This window comes from Panulirus ornatus, chromosome 4, assembly GCF_036320965.1.
Source record: "Panulirus ornatus isolate Po-2019 chromosome 4, ASM3632096v1, whole genome shotgun sequence".
NCBI lineage: Eukaryota > Metazoa > Arthropoda > Malacostraca > Decapoda > Palinuridae > Panulirus > Panulirus ornatus.
The window spans coordinates 74,738,367-74,760,918 of record NC_092227.1 but is presented as its reverse complement, the minus strand read 5'-3'; the positions used below and the strand labels follow the sequence as shown (position 1 = coordinate 74,760,918).

General features: G+C 39.8%; 1 protein-coding gene across 2 annotated transcripts in view; it reads right to left on the bottom strand.

Annotated features, from left to right (window-relative positions):
- Positions 1-254: 254 nt before the first annotated feature.
- mRNA-cap (mRNA capping enzyme) overlaps positions 255-22,552 on the bottom strand; it is a 96,767-nt gene continuing 74,469 nt past the window's right edge. Inside the window, exons 10-13 of one of the 2 annotated variants that reach the window (XM_071696984.1) lie at positions 19,867-20,058; positions 14,736-14,836; positions 11,775-11,965; positions 255-1,846 (exon numbers count right to left, since the gene is read on the bottom strand). In XM_071696984.1, the coding sequence (XP_071553085.1) occupies positions 1,719-1,846; positions 11,775-11,965; positions 14,736-14,836; positions 19,867-20,058 (612 nt within the window). In that variant the 3' untranslated portion in view covers positions 255-1,718. The remainder of the gene's footprint in view (positions 1,847-11,774; positions 11,966-14,735; positions 14,837-19,866; positions 20,059-22,552) is intronic. The other variant, XM_071696986.1, reaches the window with a different exon arrangement.

The following is a 22,552-nucleotide window of genomic DNA, read 5'->3' as shown; positions in this document are numbered from 1 at the left end:
CGCTGCCTTGCCAGCTTTCATCTTCCGCAAAATAAGTAAATAGTTAAATTATGGCAATCTCTCACTTAATGGGCATACTGTAAAAGGTCAAAAAAAATATTTGAGCACTGTCTTGTCATTGCTCTGAAGAGTCTGTCAGTAAGGAAACAGCTTCTCTTATATCATCAATCTACTTCTGATGTACAGTGTAACACAAGGTTAGCAGCCTGCAAACAGAAGCAGCACATGACTGCAGGGAAAAGAATGACACAAAAAAGACTTTATTTTTTTATTTCTTTGATGTTCATCTATCAAAAGTTTTCATAATATTACTTCACTTATATAAATAAAATTTCCCCCTGAGTGCCTAAAGTCTTCAAATTAAAAAAATACACATCATAAACCTACATCAAACCTTCTAAGTTTTTATCAAATCAACCAAAACAAGATGTCAGGTGATAAAATCGGTGATGAGTCTTGACATTCCTTTTGGTCAAACCATGATAAAATAACATGGGGTCTTCCATAAGAGATTGCTAAATGTCTGTCTTACAACATAAAAAGAAGACAATACCATACTACCTCAAGTTAATAGGGATATTTTACTTTTGGAATATTCATTATTATCATTTTTTATTTTGCTTTGTCGCTGTTTCCTGCGTTAGCGAGGTAGCGCAAGGAAACAGACGAAAGAATGGCCCAACCCACCCACATACACATGTATATACATACACGTCCACACATGCAAATATACATACCTATACATCTCAATGTATACATATATATACACACACAGACATATACATATATACACATGTACATAATTCATAGTCTGCCTTTATTTATTCCCATTGCCACCTCACCACACATGGAATAACAACCCCCTCCCCCCTCCTGTGTGCGAGGTAGCGCTAGGAAAAGATAACAAAGGCCCTATTCGTTCACACTCAGTCTCTAGCTGTCATGTAATAATGCACCGAAACCACAGCTCCCTTTCCACATCCAGGCCCCACACAACTTTCCATGGTTTACCCTAGACGCTTCAAATGCCCTGGTTCAATCCACTGACAGCACGTCGACCCCAGTATACCACATCGTTCCAATTCACTCTATTCCTTGCATGCCTTTCACCCTCCTGCATGTTCAGGCCCCAATCACTCAAAATCTTTTTCATGCCATCTTTCCACCTTCAATTTGGTCTCCCACTTCTCCTCGTTCCCTCCACCTCTGACACATATATCCTCTTGGTCAATCTTTCCTCACTCATTCTCTCCATGTGACCAAACCATTTCAAAACACCCTCTTCTGCTCTCTCAACCACGCTCTTTTTATTTCCACACATCTCTCTTACCCTTACATTACTTACTCGATCAAACCACCTCACACCACATATTGTCCTCAAACATCTCATTTCCAGCACATCCACCCTCCTGCGCACAACTCTATCCATAGCCCACGCCTCGCAACCACACAACATTGTTGGAACCACTATTCCTTCAAACATACCCATTTTTGCTTTCCGAGATAATGTTCTCGACTTCCAATATATGGAATATTCATATCTCTCATAATTCCCAGTACTGAAAAAAATCTTGATGGTAAAAAAGGATGTTACAAATATTAAAAAAAAAAAAAAATCTTGACTGTTGCCTTTTAACCATTTTCAAATACTGCAGTCAACATTATCATTTCTGCTCAAAATAGGGAACTTTTCAATAATTATAATATTATACATCCACTTATACTTTCTGTCGCTTTGCAGGAGGTGGAGGCATCAAATCCTTATCGGGCTTTCTGAAACCTTTGGCGTTGATGAATTTCAGAAGATCATCTTGAGTCACAGGGTTTTTTATACTTTCACACACAGCTGAAAACAAGTGAATATCTTGATAAGTCTCAAATTATACAAGAAATGTACTATAATGTTACATAAAAAATGACCCAAAACAAAAGAAAGACAGAAATGCCAACACATTCAAGCAAATGCAGTATATATCCCTCCTCTCTACCACTGACTAGCATGTCCATTACTGGAACAGACACTACAAAATGCTCTGTTTATTACACCACTGACGTTTATTACACCACTGATAAACCTAATTTTACTCCATTCATGATAAATGTTTCATTGCTTTATCCCCAGCAAAAGCAATATCATTATACCATGATAAACCTACCTTCATTGCAACCTCAACAAGCACACTTTCACTTCAACCTCAACAAATGCATCCCCAATATTCTTTTAAAAAACCTACAGTCACAAATACATCACTTCATGACAGACAAATGCAATTTCACTCTTCCTTGAAAAAACCTAAAGCCACCTCATACTTTCCAAAAGCATCTTTACATCACCTTTGACAGGTGTATCTCCACTTTATCCTCATCAAATGCATCTTCACAACAACTTTGAAAACCTGAATTCACTTCATGTTCAACATATGCAGCTCCTCTTTACTCTTAATAAATGTATTTTTACTACACCCTCACTAAATCTAAATTCAATTCAGCTTCCAACAAATGCATCTTTCCTTCATCGTAGAGAGATGTATTTGAAATTCCCCCTGTATGCACTCATCTTAACTATGCCTTTAATGGGGATCAACTCACTTCATCCTTGCCAAATGTAACTGCAGCTCAACTCCAAAAAACATATCTTCCCTTCATTCTGGAAAACCCATCATCACTATAACTTCTACACCACTGGCCCTATGGACCATGTCAAATGCAACTTCATTACACTCTCATCCCATTGGCCTTTGACCTGACCCTTATGGCCCAGATCAAATGCATCATCACAACACCCTTGAGACCATTGGCTTATGAGAACTGGCTGTTCTACATCTTCTATCTCATTCTTGTATCTCCCCTGACAATATAATCATTACATGAAAGTGCACTTAGGAACTTATGTTTTATTTTCCAGTGTTCTTTGCATGAATGTATGTCCAGGTATGTGCATATATGTATATACATATGTGTGTGCGTGTCGTAGAAAGCGACTAAAGGGGGCAGAAGCAGGGGGCTAGAAACCCTCCCCTCCTCGTATTTTAACTTTCTGAAAGGGGAAACAGAAGGAGTCATGCAGGGAGTGCTCATCTTCCTCGAAAGCTCAGATTGGGGTGTCTAAATGTGTGTGGATGTAATCAAGATGAGAAAAAAGGAGAGATAGGTAGTATGTTTGAGGAAAGGAACTTGGATGTTTTCACTCCGAGTGAAACAAAGCTCACGGGTAAAGGGGAAGAGTGGTTTGGGAATGTCTTAGGAGTAAAGTCATGGGTTGATGAGAGGACAAAAGCAAAGGAAGGAGTAGCACTACTCCTGAAGCAGGAGTTGTGGGAGTATGTGATAGAGTGCAAGAAAGTAAACTAAAGATTGATATGGGTAAAGCTGAAAAAGGATGGAGAGAGATGGGTGATTACTGGTGCCTATGCATCTGATCATGAGAGGCAAGTGTTTTGGGAGCACCTGAGTGAGTGTGTTAGCATTTTGATGCACGAGACCGGGTTATAGTGATGGGTGATTTGAATGCGAAGGTGAGTAATGTGGCAGTTGAGGGTATAATTGGTGTACATGGGGTGTTCAGTTTTGTAAATGGAAATGGTGAAGAGATTGCAGACTTGTGTGCTGAAAAAGGACTGGTGATTGGGAATACCTGGTTTAAAAAGAGAGATATACATAAGTAAATGTATGTAAGTAGGAAAGATGGACAGAGAGCATTACTGGATTACGTGTTAATAGACAGGCGTGTGAAAGAGAGACTGTTGGATGTAAATGCACTAAGAGCGGCAGCTGGAGGGATGTCTGATCATTATCTTGTGGAGGTGAAGGTGAAGATTTGTAGAGGTTTTCAGAAGAGAAGAGAGAATGTTGGGGTGAAGAGAGCGGTGAAAGTAAGTGAGCTTGGAAAGGAGACTTAAGTGAGGAAGTACCAGGAGAGACTGAGTACAGAATGGCAAAAGGTGAGATCAAATGACGTAAGGGGAGTGGGGGAGGAATGGGATGTATTTAGGGAAGCAGTGATGGCTTGCACAAAAGATGTTTGTGGCATGAGTAAGGTGGGAGGTGGGCACATTAGAAAGAGTGGTGGGATGAAGAAGTAAGATTGTTAGTGAAAGAGAAGAGAGACGTTTGGACAATTTTTGCAGGGAAGTAGTGCAAATGATTGGGAGATGTATAAAAGAAAGCGGCAGGAGGTGAATAGAAAGGTGCAAGAGGTGAAAAAGTGGGCAAATGGGAATTGGGGTGAGTGTTTCATTAAATTCTACAAAGAACAAATGGGAACATCGGTGAAGGGGGCTAATGGGGAGGTAATAACAAGTAGTGGTGAAAAGAGGAGATGGAATGAATATTTTGAAGGTTTGTTGAAAGTGTTTGGTGATAGAGTGGCAGATATAGGGTGTTTTGGTCGAGGTGATGTGTGAAGGAGAATAGTTTGGTAAACAGAGAAGAGGTAGTGAAAGTTTGCGGAAGATGAAAGCCGGCAAGGTGGCAGGTTCGGATGGTATGGCAGTGGAATTTATCAAAGAAGGCGGGTGACTGCATCGTTAATTGGTTGGTAAGGATATTCAATGTATGTATGGTCCATGAAGTGCCTGAGGATTGGTGGAATGCATGCATAGTACAAAAGGAAAAAAGGTGAATGTTCAAATTACAGAGGTATAAGTTTGTTGAGTATTCCTGGGAAACTTCATGGGAGGGTATTGATTGAGAGGGTATAGGCATGTGCAGAATATCAGATTGGGGGAGAGCAGTGTAGTTTCAGAAGTGGTAGAGGATGAGTGGATCAGGTGTTTGCTTTGAAGAATGTATGTGAGGAATACTTAGAAAAACAGATGGATTTGTGTGTAGCATTTATGGATCTTGAGAAGGCATACCATAGGCTTGATAGAGATGCTTTGTGGAGGGTTTTAAGAGTATATGGTGAGGGAGGTAAGTTGCTAGAAGCAGAGAAAAGTTTTTACCAAGGATGTAAGGCATGTGTATGAGTAGGAAGAGAGGAAAGTGACTGGTTCTCAGTGAATGTCGATTTGCGGCAGGGGTGCATGATGTCTCCATGGTTGTTTAATGTGTTTATGGATGGGGTGGTTAGGGAGGTGAATGCAAGTTTTGGAAAGAGGGGCAAGTATACAGTCTGTTGTGGATGAGAAGGCTTGGGAAGTGAATCAGTTGTTGTTCGCTGATGATACAGCGATGGTGGCTGATTCGCGTGAGAAACTGCAGAAGTTGGTGACCGAGTTTGGTAAAATATGTGAAAGAAGAAAGCAGAGAGTAAATGAGAATAAGAGCAAGGTTATTAGGTTCAGTAGGGTTGAGGGACAAGTTAACTGGAAGGTAAGTTTGAATGGAGAAAAAATGGAGGAAAAGAAGTGTTTTAGATATCTGGGAGTGGATTTAGCATCAGATGGAACCATAAAAGCGGAAGTGAGTCACAGGGTCGGGAGGGGGCGAACGTTCTGGAAGCATTGAAGAATGTGTGGAGGGATAGAATATTATCTCGGAGCAAAAACGGGTATATTTGAAGGAATAGTGGTTTCAATAATGTTATATGGTTGCAAGGCATGGGCTATAGATAAGGTTGTGTAGAGGAGGGTGGATGTGTTGGAAATGAGATGTTTGAGGACAATATGTGGTGTGAGGAGGTTTGATTGAGTAAGTAATGAAAGAGTAAAAGAGATGTGTGGTAAAAAAGAGTGTGGTTGAGAGAGCAGAAGAGGGTGTGTTGAAATGGTTTGGTCACATGGAGAGAATGAGTGAGGAAAGATTGACCAAGAGGATATATGTGTCAGAGGTGGAAGGAACAAGGAGAAGTGGGAGACTAAATTGGAGGCGGAAGGATGGAGTGAAAAAGATTTTGAGTGGTTGGGGCCTGATGATACAGGAGGGAGAAAGGCATACAAGGAATATAGTGAATTGGAATTATGTGGTATACCGGGGTGGATGTGCTGTCAATGGATTGAACTAGGGCATGTGAAGCATCTTGGGTAAACCATGGAAAGTTCTGTGGGGCCTGGATGTGGAAAGGGAGCTGTGGTTTCGGTGCATTACACATGACAGCTAGAGACTGAGTGTGAACAAATGGTGACTTTTTTGTCTTTTCCTGGTGCTACCTCACGTGCGTGTGTGGTGTGTGTGTGTGTGTGTGTGTGTGTGTGTGTGTGCTATTTCATGTGTGGCAGGGAGGCGACGGGAATGGATGAAGGCAGCAAGTATGAATATGTACATGTATGTATATGTCTGTGTATGTATATGTAAGTATACATCGAAATGTATAGGTATGTATATGTGTGTGTGTGGGCGTTTATGTATACACATGTGTAAGTGGGAGTGTTGGGCCATTTTTCCGTTCTTGCACTACCTCACTAATGCGGGAGATGGCGATTAAGTATAATGAATATAAATATAATAAATAATAGGGGAGTGGGAGGTGGGCTGTTTAGAAAGGGTAGTGAGTGGTGGGATGAAGAAGTAAGAGTATTAGTGAAAGAGAAGAGAGAGGCATTTGGACGATTTTTGCAGGGAAAAAATGCAATTGAGTGGGAGAAGTATAAAAGAAAGAGACAGGAGGTCAAGAGAAAGGTGCAAGAGGTGAAAAAAAGGGCAAATGAGAGTTGGGGTGAGAGACTATCAGTAAATTTTAGGGAGAATAAAAAGATGTTCTGGAAGGAGGTAAATAGGGTGCGTAAGACAAGGGAGCAAATGGGAACTTCAGTGAAGGGCGTAAATGGGGAGGTGATAACTAGTGGTGATGTGAGAAGGAGATGGAATGAGTATTTTGAAGGTTTGTTGAATGTGTCTGATGACAGAGTGGCAGATATAGGGTGTTTGGGTCGAGGTGGTGTGCTAAGTGAGAGGGTTAGGGAAAATGATTTGGTAAACAGAGAAGAGGTAGTAAAAGCTTTGCGGAAGATGAAAGCCGGCAAGGCAGCAGGTTTGGATGGTATTGCAGTGGAATTTATTAAAAAAGGGGGTGACTGTATTGTTGACTGGTTGGTAAGGTTATTTAATGTATGTATGACTCATGGTGAGGTGCCTGAGGATTGGCGGAATGCGTGCATAGTGCCATTGTACAAAGGCAAAGGGGATAAGAGTGAGTGCTCAAATTACAGAGGTATAAGTTTGTTGAGTATTCCTGGTAAATTATATGGGAGGGTATTGATTGAGAGGGTGAAGGCATGTACAGAGCATCAGATTGGGGAAGAGCAGTGTGGTTTCAGAAGTGGTAGAGGATGTGTGGATCAGGTGTTTGCTTTGAAGAATGTATGTGAGAAATACTTAGAAAAGCAAATGGATTTGTATGTAGCATTTATGGATCTGGAGAAGGCATATGATAGAGTTGGTAGAGATGCTCTGTGGAAGGTATTAAGAATATTTGGTGTGGGAGGCAAGTTGTTAGAAGCAGTGAAAAGTTTTTATCGAGGATGTAAGGCATGTGTACGTGTAGGAAGAGAGGAAAGTGATTGGTTCTCAGTGAATGTAGGTTTGCGGCAGGGGTGTGTGATGTCTCCATGGTTGTTTAATTTGTTTATGGATGGGGTTGTTAGGGAGGTAAATGCAAGAGTCTTGGAAAGAGGGGCAAGTATGAAGTCTGTTGGGGATGAGAGAGCTTGGGAAGTGAGTCAGTTGTTGTTCGCTGATGATACAGCGCTGGTGGCGGATTCATGTGAGAAACTGCAGAAGCTGGTGACGGAGTTTGGTAAAGTGTGTGGAAGAAGAAAGTTAAGAGTAAATGTGAATAAGAGCAAGGTTATTAGGTACAGTAGGGCTGAGGGTCAAGTCAATTGGGAGGTGAGTTTGAATGGTGAAAAACTGGAGGAAGTGAAGTGTTTTAGATATCTGGGAGTGGATCTGTCAGCGGATGGAACCATGGAAGCGGAAGTGGATCATAGGGTGGGGGAGGGGGCAAAAATTTTGGGAGCCTTGAAAAATGTGTGGAAGTCGAGAACATTATCCCGGAAAGCAAAAATGGGTATGTTTGAAGGAATAGTAGTTCCAACAATGTTGTATGGTTGCGAGGCGTGGGCTATGGATAGAGTTGTGCGCAGGAGGATGGATGTGCTGGAAATGAGATGTTTGAGGACAATGTGTGGTGTGAGGTGGTTTGATCGAGTAAGTAACGTAAGGGTAAGAGAGAGGTGTGGAAATAAAAAGAGCGTGGTTGAGAGAGCAGAAGAGAGTGTTTTAAAATGGTTTGGGCACATGGAGAGAATGAGTGAGGAAAGATTGACCAAGAGGATATATGTGTCGGAGGTGGAGGGAACGAGGAGAAGAGGGAGACCAAATTGGAGGTGGAAAGATGGAGTGAAAAAGATTTTGTGTGATCGGGGCCTGAACATGCAGGAGGGTGAAAGGAGGGCAAGGAATAGAGTGAATTGGAGCGATGTGGTATACAGGGGTTGACGTGCTGTCAGTGGATTGAATCAAGGCATGTGAAGCGTCCGGGGTAAACCATGGAAAGCTGTGTAGGTATGTATATTTGTGTGTGTGGACGTGTGTATGTACATGTGTATGGGGGGGGTTGGGCCATTTCTTTCGTCTGTTTTCCTTGCGCTACCTCGCAATACGCGGGAGACAGCGACAAAGTATAAAAAAAAAAAAAAAAAAAAAATAGGGGATAGGGGGGAAAGAATACTTCCCACGTATTCCCTGCGTGTCGTAGAAGGCGACTAAAAGGGGAGGGAGCGAGGGGCTGGAAATCCTCCCCTCTCTTTTTTTTTCTTTTTTTTTTTTTTCCCAAAAGAAGGAACAGAGAACAAGGCCAGGTGAGCATATTCCCTCAGAGGCCCAGTCCTCTGTTCTTAACGCTACCTTGCTAATGCGGGAAATGGCGAATAGTATGAAAGAAAAAAGAAAAAATAATAATAATAATAATAATAATAATAACGAATCACAGTTGTTTATCTTTTTTATTATTTTTTTCGTGATTCTAGATCATACGCTGGCGTATCGGGGTATGTTGGGGGGGGTATACTATCGAAGGCCGGACGGGGTATACTGGAGGCTGCGCAGGGTATACCCCGAGGCCAAGCTGGGTATACCCAAGGCCTGGTCGATTACACACACACACACACACACACACACACACACACACTTACTCACGCACGCACTTACGCACACACACACACACACACACACACACACACACACACACACACACATACACGCACGCACACACGCACACACACACACACATGCACGCACGCAGGCGCGCGCACACACACACAGGGGGGGTTTAACTCGTTCCTTCTGACGGGGGATTTTCTCTGCCGCGCGAGAGGTCAGTTTGAGGTGTCCGCCGACGCGACCTAGTTTCCCCGAGGGACGCGACCCTGATGTGGGTCACTGGCTAGGCCCAGGTCATTGGCTAAGGTAACGGGGGTTCACACCTCCTCCCTCGCTGGGCGGACCATTATCATGTCGGCGAGCCGGTCCACCGCTACCTGGCCGGTCCATGTATGTGTGTGTGTGTGTGTGTGTGTGTGTGTGTGTGTGTGTATCTGTTGGAGACCAGACGCTGTTCGGTTGAAGGTTGAAGGAGATTTTCAGTCTAGGGTAGACATAGTGGCGCTAGATCAGCATTCCTTGCTGCTGACGGTAGCATAGCGGGGCTGGATCAGCATTCTTTAGTGCTGACGGTGGCATAGTGGGGCTGGATCAGCATTCTTTGCTGCTGACGGTGGCATAGCGGGGCTGGATCATCATTCTTTAGTGCTGACGGTGGCATAGTGGGGCTGGATCATCATTCTTTAGTGCTGACGGTGGCATAGCGGGGCTGGATCATCACTCTTGTGCCGCCGACACCTTGCGAAATGACGTCTCATCGCGGTGAAGACCGTAACCGCTGTGTTGTTGCGTGTTTAACCGACTCACAACAACAATGGATACAGGATCTCTCTCTCTCTCTCTCTCTCTCTCTCTCTCTCTCTTTCCACGACACGACGTGAAATGGTTGTCCATGTACCACCATGCCAGTCACGGCGGCGACCTTCTGTAACCTCGCGCCCTTCACACACGCACACACACACACACACACACACCTTGACTTAGGAAAGTGTGGCTTCCGTTGGGCACAGACGGGAAGGGCTCTTCCTCATATGACGTGGTGATCAGAGAAAAGTACTCGGAAGAGATGGAATAAGTCCAGAGAGATTTATTTCATACTAAAACGGGAGATAAAGTACTTGTGATTTCTTTTGAGGTTAAAATTTTGACCCGGCTACTTGTAAGTACTTTTCCAGTTTCTAAGTGATGTATAACCTTTGACCTGTCTATCTTATATACTTACCACTTATTAACTGAGATATATATATATATATATATATATATATATATATATATATATATATATATATATATATATATATATTATCCCTGGGGATAGGGGAGAAAGAATACTTCCCACGTATTCCCTGCATGTCGTAGAAGGCGACTAAAAGGGGAGGGAGTGGGGGGCTGGAAATCCTCCCCTCTCGTTTTTTTTAATTTTCCAAAAGAAGGAACAGAGAAGGGGGCCAGGTGAGGATATTCCCTCTAAGGCCCAGTCCTCTGTTCTTAACGCTACCTTGCTAATGCGGGAAATGGCGAAAAGTATGAAAAAAAAAAAATAATAATAATAATAATAATAATAATAATAATAATAATAATAAATAATAACAATAATAATATCTACATCATTAGTCTTCCTGCAAGAGAAAACATTGTCAATGGATGAAAAATGTGCATCTTTATCAAAGAAACCAACCTTATCCTACTCATAAGGAGCATAGCCTCAAAGCCACAGCAGCCTTGTAAATGGGGTTCTAGGGTTGAACAATCAATGATAATATACATACCCTTTTATATATACTGAATACACAAACATTCTTTATGCACACAATATATAGACATAACAATATATAGGAGGGTGAAAGGCGTGCAAGGAGTAGAGTGAATTGGAACGATGTGGTATATCGGGGTCGACGTGCTGTCAATGGATTAAACTAAGGCAAGTGAAGCGTCTGGGTAAACCATAGAAAGTTTTGTGGGGCCAGGATGTGGAAAGGGAGCTGTGGTTTCGGTGCATTACACATGACAGCTAGAGAATGAGTGTGAACGAATGTGGCCTTTGTTGTCTTTTCCTAGTGCTACCTCGCGCATGCGCAAGGGGAGGGGGGGGGTGCCATTTCATGAGTGGCGGAGTGGCGACAGGAATAGATGAAGGTAACAAGTATGAATATGTACATGTGTATATATGTACATGTCTGTGTATGTATATGTATGTATACACTGAAATATATAGGTATGTATATGTGTGTGTGTGGGTGTTTATGTATAATGTTTATGTGGGTGGGTTGGGCCATTCTTTTGTCTGTTTCCTTGTGCTACCTCACTAACACAGGAGACAGCGACAAAGTATAATAAATAAATATGTATAAAAAACTTTCAAAGAGCACCTACCTTATCCATTGTCATTACCCATCAGTAAGAAAACTATACAGAGTTAAGTAAAATTCATTCTGCAATAAAATAATACTGACAATGAACTCAAAAAGAAGTTAAAGAAATTGTTGCTTACACTGGAATGATTAATACCTTCTAAGACTACTGTTATCCTACTGGTGACATATATCTCATCTAACATTAACTAACAAAATGGTGGGCCAGAGGAATATAAAATACTATCAGTATTTTTTTTTTCTAAAGGAAAATATCAATGAAACAGTACATAGTTTTACCCAAAATCACTGCTGCACACATATCGTGATATCCCTATTTCTTCTAAAATTCAATGTCATTAATAAAATATCATAACTTACCAACAGCTGTGGTATAACTGTTAGGAAAAGACTTGTCAGTACGTTCTCTCATAAACGTCCATTTGTCATTCTCAAACTTGCACTCTATAATCTTATTGTTGAATTCCTTTAATGCTTTATTAACTTTCATTTCAGCAAATGGGTAAGCTGAGCTACCAACCCACAACTCTCCTACAGTCTGAGTGAGCAACCTGAAATATTGAAAAAGAATTTAATTATGTTGGTTCTGGAGGATGAAAAATTATTTCTCTACTACAGTGGCACAGCCCTATATGATCATTTGAGAGAGTGAACCATTGCTACATGAAGGGTTAAAAGTATGACTTCCAAAAATGAGGTGTACCCATAAGGAATCACGCCTTTTGAATGATCAAAAAAACACGAGACTGACTGTGATGCATTCACAGGCCACCCTGGGTCAATAATATAGGTTTAAATCCTGGTCTTGGCAATCAGTCCACAGTCAACCCAGCTGTTCATCCTCTTCTATGTCTTAGTTGATAAAATGGCTACTGGGTTAGGCTAGAGTATTTTGAAGGCTTGTTGAATGTGTTTGATGACAGAGTGGCAGATGTAGGGTGTTCTGGTCTGAGTGGTGTGTGAAGCAAGAGGGTCAAAGAGAATGGTTTGATTAAGAGAGAAGAGGTAGAGAAAGCTTTGTGGAAGATGAAATCTGGCAAGGTGGCAGGTTTGGATGGTATTGCAGTGGAATTTTAAATTAAGATAGGGGGTGACTGTGTTGTTGAGTGGTTGGTAAGAATATTCAATGTATGTATGGATCATGGTGAAATGCCTGAGGATTGGCAAAATGTGTGCATAGTGCCATTGTACAAAGGCAAAAGGGATAAAGGTGAGTGTCTAAACTATAAAGGCATGACTCAATTCCCAAGCTCTCTCATCCACAACAGACTGCATACTTGCCCCTATTTCCAAAACTCTTGCATTCACCTCCCTAACAACCCCATCCATAAACAAAATAAACAACCATGGAGACATCACACACCCCTGCCGCAAACCTACATTCGATGAGAACCAATCACTTTCCTCTCTTCCTACACGTACACATGCCTTACATCCTCGATAGAAACTTTTCACTGCTTCTAACAACTTGCCTCCCACACCATATATTCTTAATACCTTCCACAGAGCATCTCTATCAACTCTATCATATGCCTTCTCTAGATCCATAAATGCTACATACAAATCCATTTGCTTTTCTAAGTATTTCTCACATACATTCTTCAAAGCAAACACCTGATCCACACATCCTCTACCACTTCCGAAACCACACTGCTCTTCCCCAATCTGATGCTCTGTACATGCCTTCACCCTCTCAATCAATACCCTCCCATATAATTTACCAGGAATACTCAACAAACTTATACCTCTGTAATTTGAGCACTCACTCTTATCCCCTTTGCCTTTGTACAATGGCACTATGCAAGCATTTCGCCAATCCTCAGGCACCTCCCCATGAATCATACATACATTAAATAACCTTACCAACAAGTCAACAATACAGTCACCCCCTTTTTTAATAAATTCCACTGCAATACCATCCAAACCTGCTGCCTTGCCGGCTTTCATCTTCCGCAAAGCTTTTACTACCTCTTCTCTGTTTACCAAATCATTTTCCCTAACCCTCTCACTTTGCATACCACCTTGACCAAAACACCCTATATCTGCCACTCTATCATCAAACACATTTAACAAACCTTCAAAATACTCACTCCATCTTCTCACATCACCACTACTTGTTATCACCTCCCCATTAGCCCCCTTCACTGAAGTTCCCATTTGCTCCCTTGTCTTACGCACTTTATATACCTCCTTCCAAAACATCTTTTTCTTTTCTTTCTTTTCTTTCATACTATTCGCCATTTCCCGCATCAGCGAGGTAGCGTTAAGAACAGAGGACTGGGCCTTTGAGGGAATATCCTCACCTGGCCCCCTTCTCTGTTCCTTCTTTTGGAAAATTAAAAAAAACAAGAGGGGAGGATTTCCAGCCCCCCACTCCCTCCCCTTTTAGTCGCCTTCTACGACACGCAGGGAATACGTGGGAAATATTCTTTCTCCCCTATCCCCAGGGATAACAATTAAATTTTAGGGAGAATAAAAAAAAAAAAATCTTTTTATTCTCCCTAAAATTTAATGATACTCTCTCACCCCAACTCTCATTTGCCTTCTTTTTCACCTCTTGCACCTTTCTCTTGACCTCCTGCCTCTTTCTTTTATACATCTCCCACCCATTTGCATTTTTTCCCTGCAAAAATCATCCAAATGCCTCTCTTCTCTTTCATTAATAATCTTACTTCTTCATCCCACCACTTGCTACCCTTTCTAATCTATATACATATATCTAATATATATCTTCATGTTGAACTGAAGAAAGGGGAGAAAGAATATTTCCTACATATTCCCTGCATTTCACAGAAGGCAACTAAAAGTGGAGGGAGCAAAGGGGCTGAAAATCCTCCCTTCAGTTTTTACTTTTCCAATAGAGGGAACAGAGAAGGAGGTAAAGTGAGGATTTTCTCTCAAAGGCTCAGTCCTCTGTTCTTAACACTACCTCGATAAAGCGGGAAATGGCAAATATGTATGAAACGAACTTATATGGTTTTGGTGTATTACCTACTAAAGTATTCATGCCAATTTTTGCTCTTTAATAACTGGGTCCTGTATCTAACCTGAACTTTTTTGTTTATGAAGTACTGCTACACAAAAATGGAAAAGGGCTTGAAAGGAATATTTTCCACATTCAACGAAATCAAGAATATTGGCATTATTTTATTAAAAGCAAAGGTATTACAATGAAAGCATTAGTTTTGAAAACTGTATTAAGGATACAGTCAGATGTGTGACTATTTCAGAATAAATCTTTAAAAAGTCTGCTTCATGTTATATTTCTTATTTTTCTGCATAAATGTCATTCCACATACAATGACAAAAATTAATACTCACCCTTCTCCACCTTTTCTGACAATCTTTAATCTAAAATCAACAGAGTTATGACTAGCAGGTTTCCACTTTAGAACTTTGTCACACTTCCCAGGTACGTAATTCTGAAAAAGAATGAACTATATGAAAATTACGATAAGAAATATATATGATTCATATAAAACATTCTTTTTTACTATTTTTCAGTTTATGTTTAAAGAAATAATAGCTCTACAGCCAACCCAATTGCTACACACCCCTTCAACTACTAGAATGCACATAACTTTTATTACAAACCATTATCTTATCACATTTTTGCATATTCCTCCATTATGAAACCTCATGTAACACGAACTCCCTCTCTGGCCCCCATGGTTTTCTAAGGTCACAGTTTCTTTTTACTCCCATCCAATAAACTGAAACATACTCTTTCAATCATATTTTCCTCATACTAAACTGATCTTCTGCAACAATATCTTTTTGGTGTGTGCTAGTTATTATATATCATCATCCCTCTCTGGTCTCCTTCCTCATTCTCTCAATTCTCACAATGCACTAAACAAATTCCTTAAACATTCAATCAGCATAAAACTTAAGCTCTTGTGTGGGTATTCTCTGTATACTCTTTACAATATCTCAACATATGGCAAATATATACATTCCAATTAGGATTTGGCATAAAGAATGCAAACATGGACTCTTGCATATTGTAACCTATCCTTTCCTTGTATGCACTGAATTGTATAATTACCTACTTGTAAATCACGGGGATAGAGTTTTACACTCATGGGTGGGGCCTTGTCTATTGTACTTTCTGTAATATAAAAAAGACTTTTAAATCTTTATAAGCTACTGGAATTCAGTCTCCTTAATTAAATCATTCCAACCATGCCCTACGCTGGACCAGTATTTCTTTACATCCCTCTTGACCAGCGTCTTTCTCAGCTTCTGATCCTGACCTCTCATAACTCTAGCAATGTACCTCACAAAGACCTGTTTCCTGTCAGTTTCATCTAGTTGATATGGGAACTAAAACCCATGGGAACTGTAGCCATAACTGTACAGTCTTGTATGGTTCACTTTTTTAGAACTATAACAGTATTTGTATGGATTACTTCTTCCCACCCCCATTTAAATTGAAAATCAAACAGGCACATTACTAATGAGAGCTAGAGAATGAATGAGTGAATGCAGCATTCTTTGTCTGTTCCTGGCGCTACCTCACTAACATGAGAAACAGCACTCTTTTAAGTTAAGAAGAGGTACATTATGTCACAAGCAACCATACTTAGCACTGGGAAAAAATCTTAGGATGTCAGTTACCCATAACACACAATGGGATAATATTCTGACCCGTGAGAAATCAAACCATTTCCTAGTGTCTTTTAGATTAGAAGGCATCCTTTATTGGCAAGTAAGGATACCTTATGTTACAAACAACTACAGGTAGAACTGGGAAACAATACTGAAATACTTGTCTTTTCTTTACAACATGATGGAAAGAAGGACCTTGGCATGCATGCTAAATCTAAATGTCTATAGAGCAACAAATATGGCTAATTTACCAGATATTTTTTTCTTGATATTTCTATCAGCTGAGAACACAAAAAAATTCTTTTGCAATAATTTTCAACGGGCCTCCAACATAGTGCCCCCATAAACTTTCTGGGTTCATAATTTTAAAGAATAAAGCTTGTTAAAATCAGGGCAATGTCAAACACAATATCTCTTTCGTGCATCACGTTCTTTAGCTTGTTTTCCAATAAAAAGTATTAACAATGGGGCCTCCTTTCACAGAGTCCAATTCTCACTACCTTTAACTTACAAGAACTAAATCTCATCAACACTTATCCAACCAGATTTTGAGTTTGTCCTAGAGCCCCTCTAAGCTGAGGTAATAATTTTCATTCCTTATTTCTCTCAAAAGCTTTGCATCATCTGCAAACATATTTAGGTGTCAGTCTAGTCCTTCAGGCAAGTCATTTACATATGCCATGAACAACAGTGTTCCCAAGAGCAAGCTCTGCAGTATACCAATTGTAACCTAAGCTCATTTAGAGAATGAGCCTCATCCCTACATCCTTTATTCCTTCCTTACAGATAATGTTCAGTCCAGCAAAGAAGTTTGCCCCCTTATTTCTTCCTGCAGCTTTAGCTTTTTAATCAACCTCAGATGGGTTGTCAAAAGTTTTCTGGCTGTAGAAATAGTCTACTCAACTTTCTGATTTAACCAGTTATAAAGTCTAGCAAGTTTGAGCACATAAGCTCGTTTCTCAGGAACTGTGCTGTCTACCACTTAAGTAGTTTCTCCTTTACATGTAGTCATTCATTCCTTTTCTGATTATCTTTTCCAGTGTTTTACAAACCATAATAATCAAGACAGATCTTTAGTTCAGTGCATTTTTTCAGCCTCCTTTCTGAAATATAACCATGATGGTTTTATTCTTTGAAATCTTTGAAGCTATGTCTTCCTCTAGTGTTCCAAAGTACAGTATTTCAATAGGCCCAACATGTGTCTCTGCATATTCCTTCACTATATATAGACCTCATTGGCAACATGAACCTCATATGGGTAAAGTTGGTTTAACAGACTAATAACATAATTTCTGTTAATCTTTGTACTTTCTACTTCTTCCCTTTCCACCTCTCTAACACTGATGTAATACTATCCTAATTTTTTATCCTTGCTTTTTGTCATTTCACTTTGAACCATACCTCTTTCCACTTCTTTATTTCATTCTCCTCTTAACTTTCTATGGTGTCCATGTCCTGACTCCTTAGTATATTTCATAGAACCTTCTATAGCACTGGTCTATAAGCTTGCGGTAGAACTTCCCCTCCCAATCTACACTCTCAAAGAATGTTATCAGCTCTATATAGATACCTCATTTGTAATTTCCTCTAGGGGTCGTCTAATTCTCTAATCCCTACCTTGAGTCCTCCTTCACCACATAGTCAAAATCAAGTACTACAGGATTACTTTCTCCTAAATGTGCTTAACATATGATGTGTTCCATTTCCAAAGAGTTTTGAGTAAAAACAGGTCAAGCAGTGTTGTGTCATTCCCCTAGATCTGTGCTCCACAATGTGCTGATGCAAAAAGTCCTCTTGTGTACATCTGAGGAATTTGTATTTGCATTTTGCCATGTCTCCATGGGCATCTACTTTTTCCCACTATGTTTCCCTGTAAGTGAAGTTCCCCATAATCAATAATCTAAACTTTATCAAAGAAGTGTCTCACCATCTTCCTCACCATCCATTCTGTGGAGGGTTATAGGCTAACAACACCACTGTACATTTTTCCTCCCACCATAAGTTTACCGATCATGTAATATTTGAAGGCACTAAGTATCCTCCCCTCTCATTATTTTTTTTTTTTCAATTTTCCAAAAGAAGGAACAGAGAAGGGGGCCAGGTGAGCATATTCCCTCAATGGCCCAGTTCTCTGTTCTTAGCGCTACCTCGCCAACGCGGGAAATGGCGAATAGTTTGAAAGAAAAAGAAGTATCGATATTTCCTGGGATCTAATATCATCCCCTATCAGGAAGGTCAACAGCTCTCCTTTTTTCGAATTTCTCTGTCCCTCCTTTTCATTGCTTAACCTTCAGGGAAGATCAGGTTAGACTTTAGCTCCTTTGCAAGTTTAGCCTCCAACATTCTAGTGATAGCAGGTTTGATATTTCTGACAGTCTTTCAATTCTAGTTTCATATAATACATTACCTGTATGCCTTCTAATCTTCACCAAATTAATCTGTGAGTTCTGATATCTTCTACTATTACAAACAGCCTTAAAACTGCCCAATAGTCTGTTGCTGTGAATTCCTTTGTATATGCCATTTGACCATCTAACATTGGTACACACAACCCTGATTAACCAGCTCTGTCCCACTGTGATGTCCCTCCTCCTGGCCTTCAGTAAATTTTCTCTAACTCTCTCCCTGTCCTCTCTTGTTCTGTCATTCTTGACAAACTCCTTTGAACTCCTTCAGGCACAACTGTATGACTGTCTCTGCACCTGTTGACTACAAATTCCTAGGTTAAATGTCATCCTTAATGGCTTTTTTCTGTGTCTTGCCAGTGTAACCCCATTCTCTTGACTTACTTTACTCCCTTATTTGCAAATGTCAATTCTGCCAAGTCAAGCAATCTTCTGAAAGTGAAATGGAAGTTGAGGAGGGTGTCCAATGCCTTGCTCCTGCCCCTTTTAGTTAACTTTTACAGCATACAGGATAGTATTTTTTTTTTCTATTTTGCTTTGTCGCTGTCTCCCGCGTTTGCGAGGTAGCGCAAGGAAACAGACAAAAGAAATGGCCCAACCCACCCCCATACACATGTATATACATACACGTCCACACACGCAAATATACATACCTATACATCTCAATGTACACATATATATACACCCACAGACATATACATATATACACATGTACATAATTCATACTGTCTGCCTTTATTTATTCCCAGGATAGTATGATTTATCTTTTCAAACTATTTGCCTTTTCCTGCGTTAGCGAGGTAGCATTAAGAACAGAGGACTGGGCCTTTGAGGGAATATCCTCACCTGGCCCCCTTCTCTGTTCCTTCTTTTGGAAAATCAAAAAAAAAAAAAAAGAAAAAAAAAAAGAGGGGATGATTTCCAGCCCCACGCTCCCTCCCCTTTTAGTCGCCTTCTACGACACGCAGGAAATACGTGGGAAGTATTCTTTCTCCCCTATCCCCAGGGATAAGATTTAAGTATAATTCATATAGATGCAAATATATACTTTCTAAGCACACAAAAATAGGGGTTCAAAGATCTGATTCTCATTATTTATATATATCTAGCTAACATGTTTGGAATCAACCACTACAAGTACTGAACAGAGAATCAAAGGTTGTATTTACCTGAATAAAGTAAAAAAGGGGTAGTATTAGAGGGAGGATGTGGGAAGATGTAATGAAATGGCAAAGTAAAGGGAAATATGCCAATGGTAAAAGTACATACACACATAAACACCAGGAGGTCTTCAGAACAAAGCACTTTTAAAACATTGTATGATCTACACTACAATATAAAAAGAAAGAAACTAAAACTAACGTAAAAATGCATATAAAATAAAGATATAATCTTAGTAAAAGCAGAATTTCAAAATACTAAAAAAATCTACATACATCTGATTCTGGCTGGAAAATAAGTCCATCAGGTTCATGGCACAGCTGCGACTGGAATGCCGGACTCAGCAGTTTGTGTGTCCAATGAATATTGGCATCCCAAAAATCCTTCCTCCTTACTCCAAAAGGTTCTTTCTGTTTGTTTAAGATGCGCTTTTCTATTGCAGCATTTCTGGGGCTAATGATGTCTGTCTGTAAAAGCAGTTGATATAAATACACAGCCATCAAAGACATAACTACATTCAGTACCAATGCACAATCCAATAAATGATTTGAAGCTTACCTCACTTTTACTCTTTTCATTTGAAAATTTTTGGGTGAAAATGTACATGAGAGTTGCATACATACAGTCAGATACATTCAAGAAGACCTAATACAGAATATACTAATATTAGTCAGCCTATAATTTTCTGAGTCATTAAAATTCCAAGGAAGATAAACTTTATTATAGAGGTACATAACTATCTTTCCAGTTCCCCTCTTCCCTGACTGCTCAAGATGTAGATATAGGCTCTTGAGGCCAGGCCTTGAGGAAAAAATTGAGGGTGAGAAAAAGTATGAATATAAGATGAAAATTAGAAAGAAAGATAAGTGTAAACTGCACACCAAGAAAAGATATGGCCATGCCCAGTAGCATAATTCCAAACTGAGAGAAAGCAGGACCAGCAAGGAGGCTACCAGCATACTTCTTCACAAACTGCACTAAAACTTCAGTTCATTAACATTTCCTCTAAACCAGATATCTGAAAGCAACCAGCAGATGTTGCCAAATTCTTGAGATCCAATGGCTTTGCAAATAAGCTGGGACTACAGTAACTACAAGTTAATTTAAGCATCAGGCATCACTTCAACATCAAAGCTAGGACAGCAGTACTTGTGTGCATCTAACTCCACTCTACCAAGGCAGAAAATGCAGAACTTTCACCAAATACTTTGGTTACTTTTTACACATGTGTATGTGATAAACAAAAGTCAATGAAGTAAAAGGTCCTTTATGGCTTGGTTTGGCTATCATCTGAAAAATGGACACTGAAAGGAATGAGAACAGAGAGGAGCATCATACCATCTCAGTTATTTACATTAAACCACCAGGCAGTTTCAGAATTCGGATCAAGATCCAATCAGCTTGTTTTCATTCAAATTCTGGTATCAGATATCAGTAATAATGTAGCAACATGATAAATTTACCTATATTCTAATTAATATTCCCTGCAATGTTTTGTTTCAGCACTTTTCCTGAGCCTCAGACTGTCTCTTCTGCTGAGCTACAAATCCAATACAACCACATCATCCCATCTCCCCTTTCCCTGGCCTCCACTCGGTCATGCCTTATAACCATGTTACAAATATGAAATGCAACAGAGGTGCTACACTTATGTACCAATTATTATAACCTTAAAATGTAAATTTAATGTTTAAAATCAAAATTTTACCAAATCGCCATCCAAATATCTATCAAAAGTATAAATAAGGTTTGGTCACTAGACTCGCATACTGGTCTCCCTCATCTGACTGAATTCATATGTGCTAAAGTGATTCATCTTTTGGTACTCAAAGTTGAGTTATATTAAGCTATGGGTTACACTTATGCACTGAGCATTAACATCTGTTTAAAAAGAATAAACATTTATCTCATGTTTGTCTGATCCTGATGAAAAGCATCAAAAGGCTGTCAAATGAATAGTATCAAATAATTACACATAAAAATTGGTAAACAATGCGAGCTCAGATCATCAAACAGACATATGAGGTACATAGGAGCCTTCCTGCCCATACAGATGAAAAGAACAAACATTTACTTAAAGCGTGTATGAAAGTGATGAAAATACAATAAAAGCCCTAAAAATATTCAAACTATAAAAAAAATATAGTTAACAATGAGTGCTACGGTATATACAGTAAAAAAGGAAATGAGAAAGGTGGACACACACATTTGAGAAGAATAATTGTTTATTATATACTTGTATGAAAGTGATGGAAATACATTTAAAGCCTTTTAGATTTTTATCAACTGAATAATAAATAAAACAACTGAATAATATCAACTGAATAATAAATAAAACAGGGTGAACAGAGGTAAGATAAATAAAGTAAATACACAAACGAAAAAGGGAGGCCTTCCAATACATTTGAAAAGAATGTCTGAAAGTGAATAAATATCACAAGTCCTCAAATCAACAATATCTCTAGGGAGAGTGGAGACAGCATACAACCCTTGTATTGCCAGAGTGTCATAGAAGGCAACTTAAAAAGGCAGGAGCAGTAGACTCAGAACCCTCCCCTCCTTGTATTTCAGAATTTACAAGTAGGAAAAGATGAAGCCAAGCAGGGAGAGCTCATCCTCCTTGAGGGGTTGGGCAAATGTGTTGCAATGATCCTGAGTGTAACTAGGATGAAAAGAAAGGAAAGGAACCTGGATGATTTGGATCTGAGTGAAACCAAGCTCACAGGGAAGGTGAAGAAATGGTTTGGGAAAGTTCTAGAAGTAAAGGCTGGAGTCACAGTGAGAGTGACACTTATGGTATGTCTGGGATCTGAGCCATGCTAGATTTTTATATTTTCTGGGTTTAGGGTCATTAACCCTGGCATTTGAATTATCACAAATAAGGTACAGAATATGTATATGAAGGCTGTTATCTACTCACCAAACATTGTTTTGTTGTTTTTGCTTATGTCAGGAAATGAA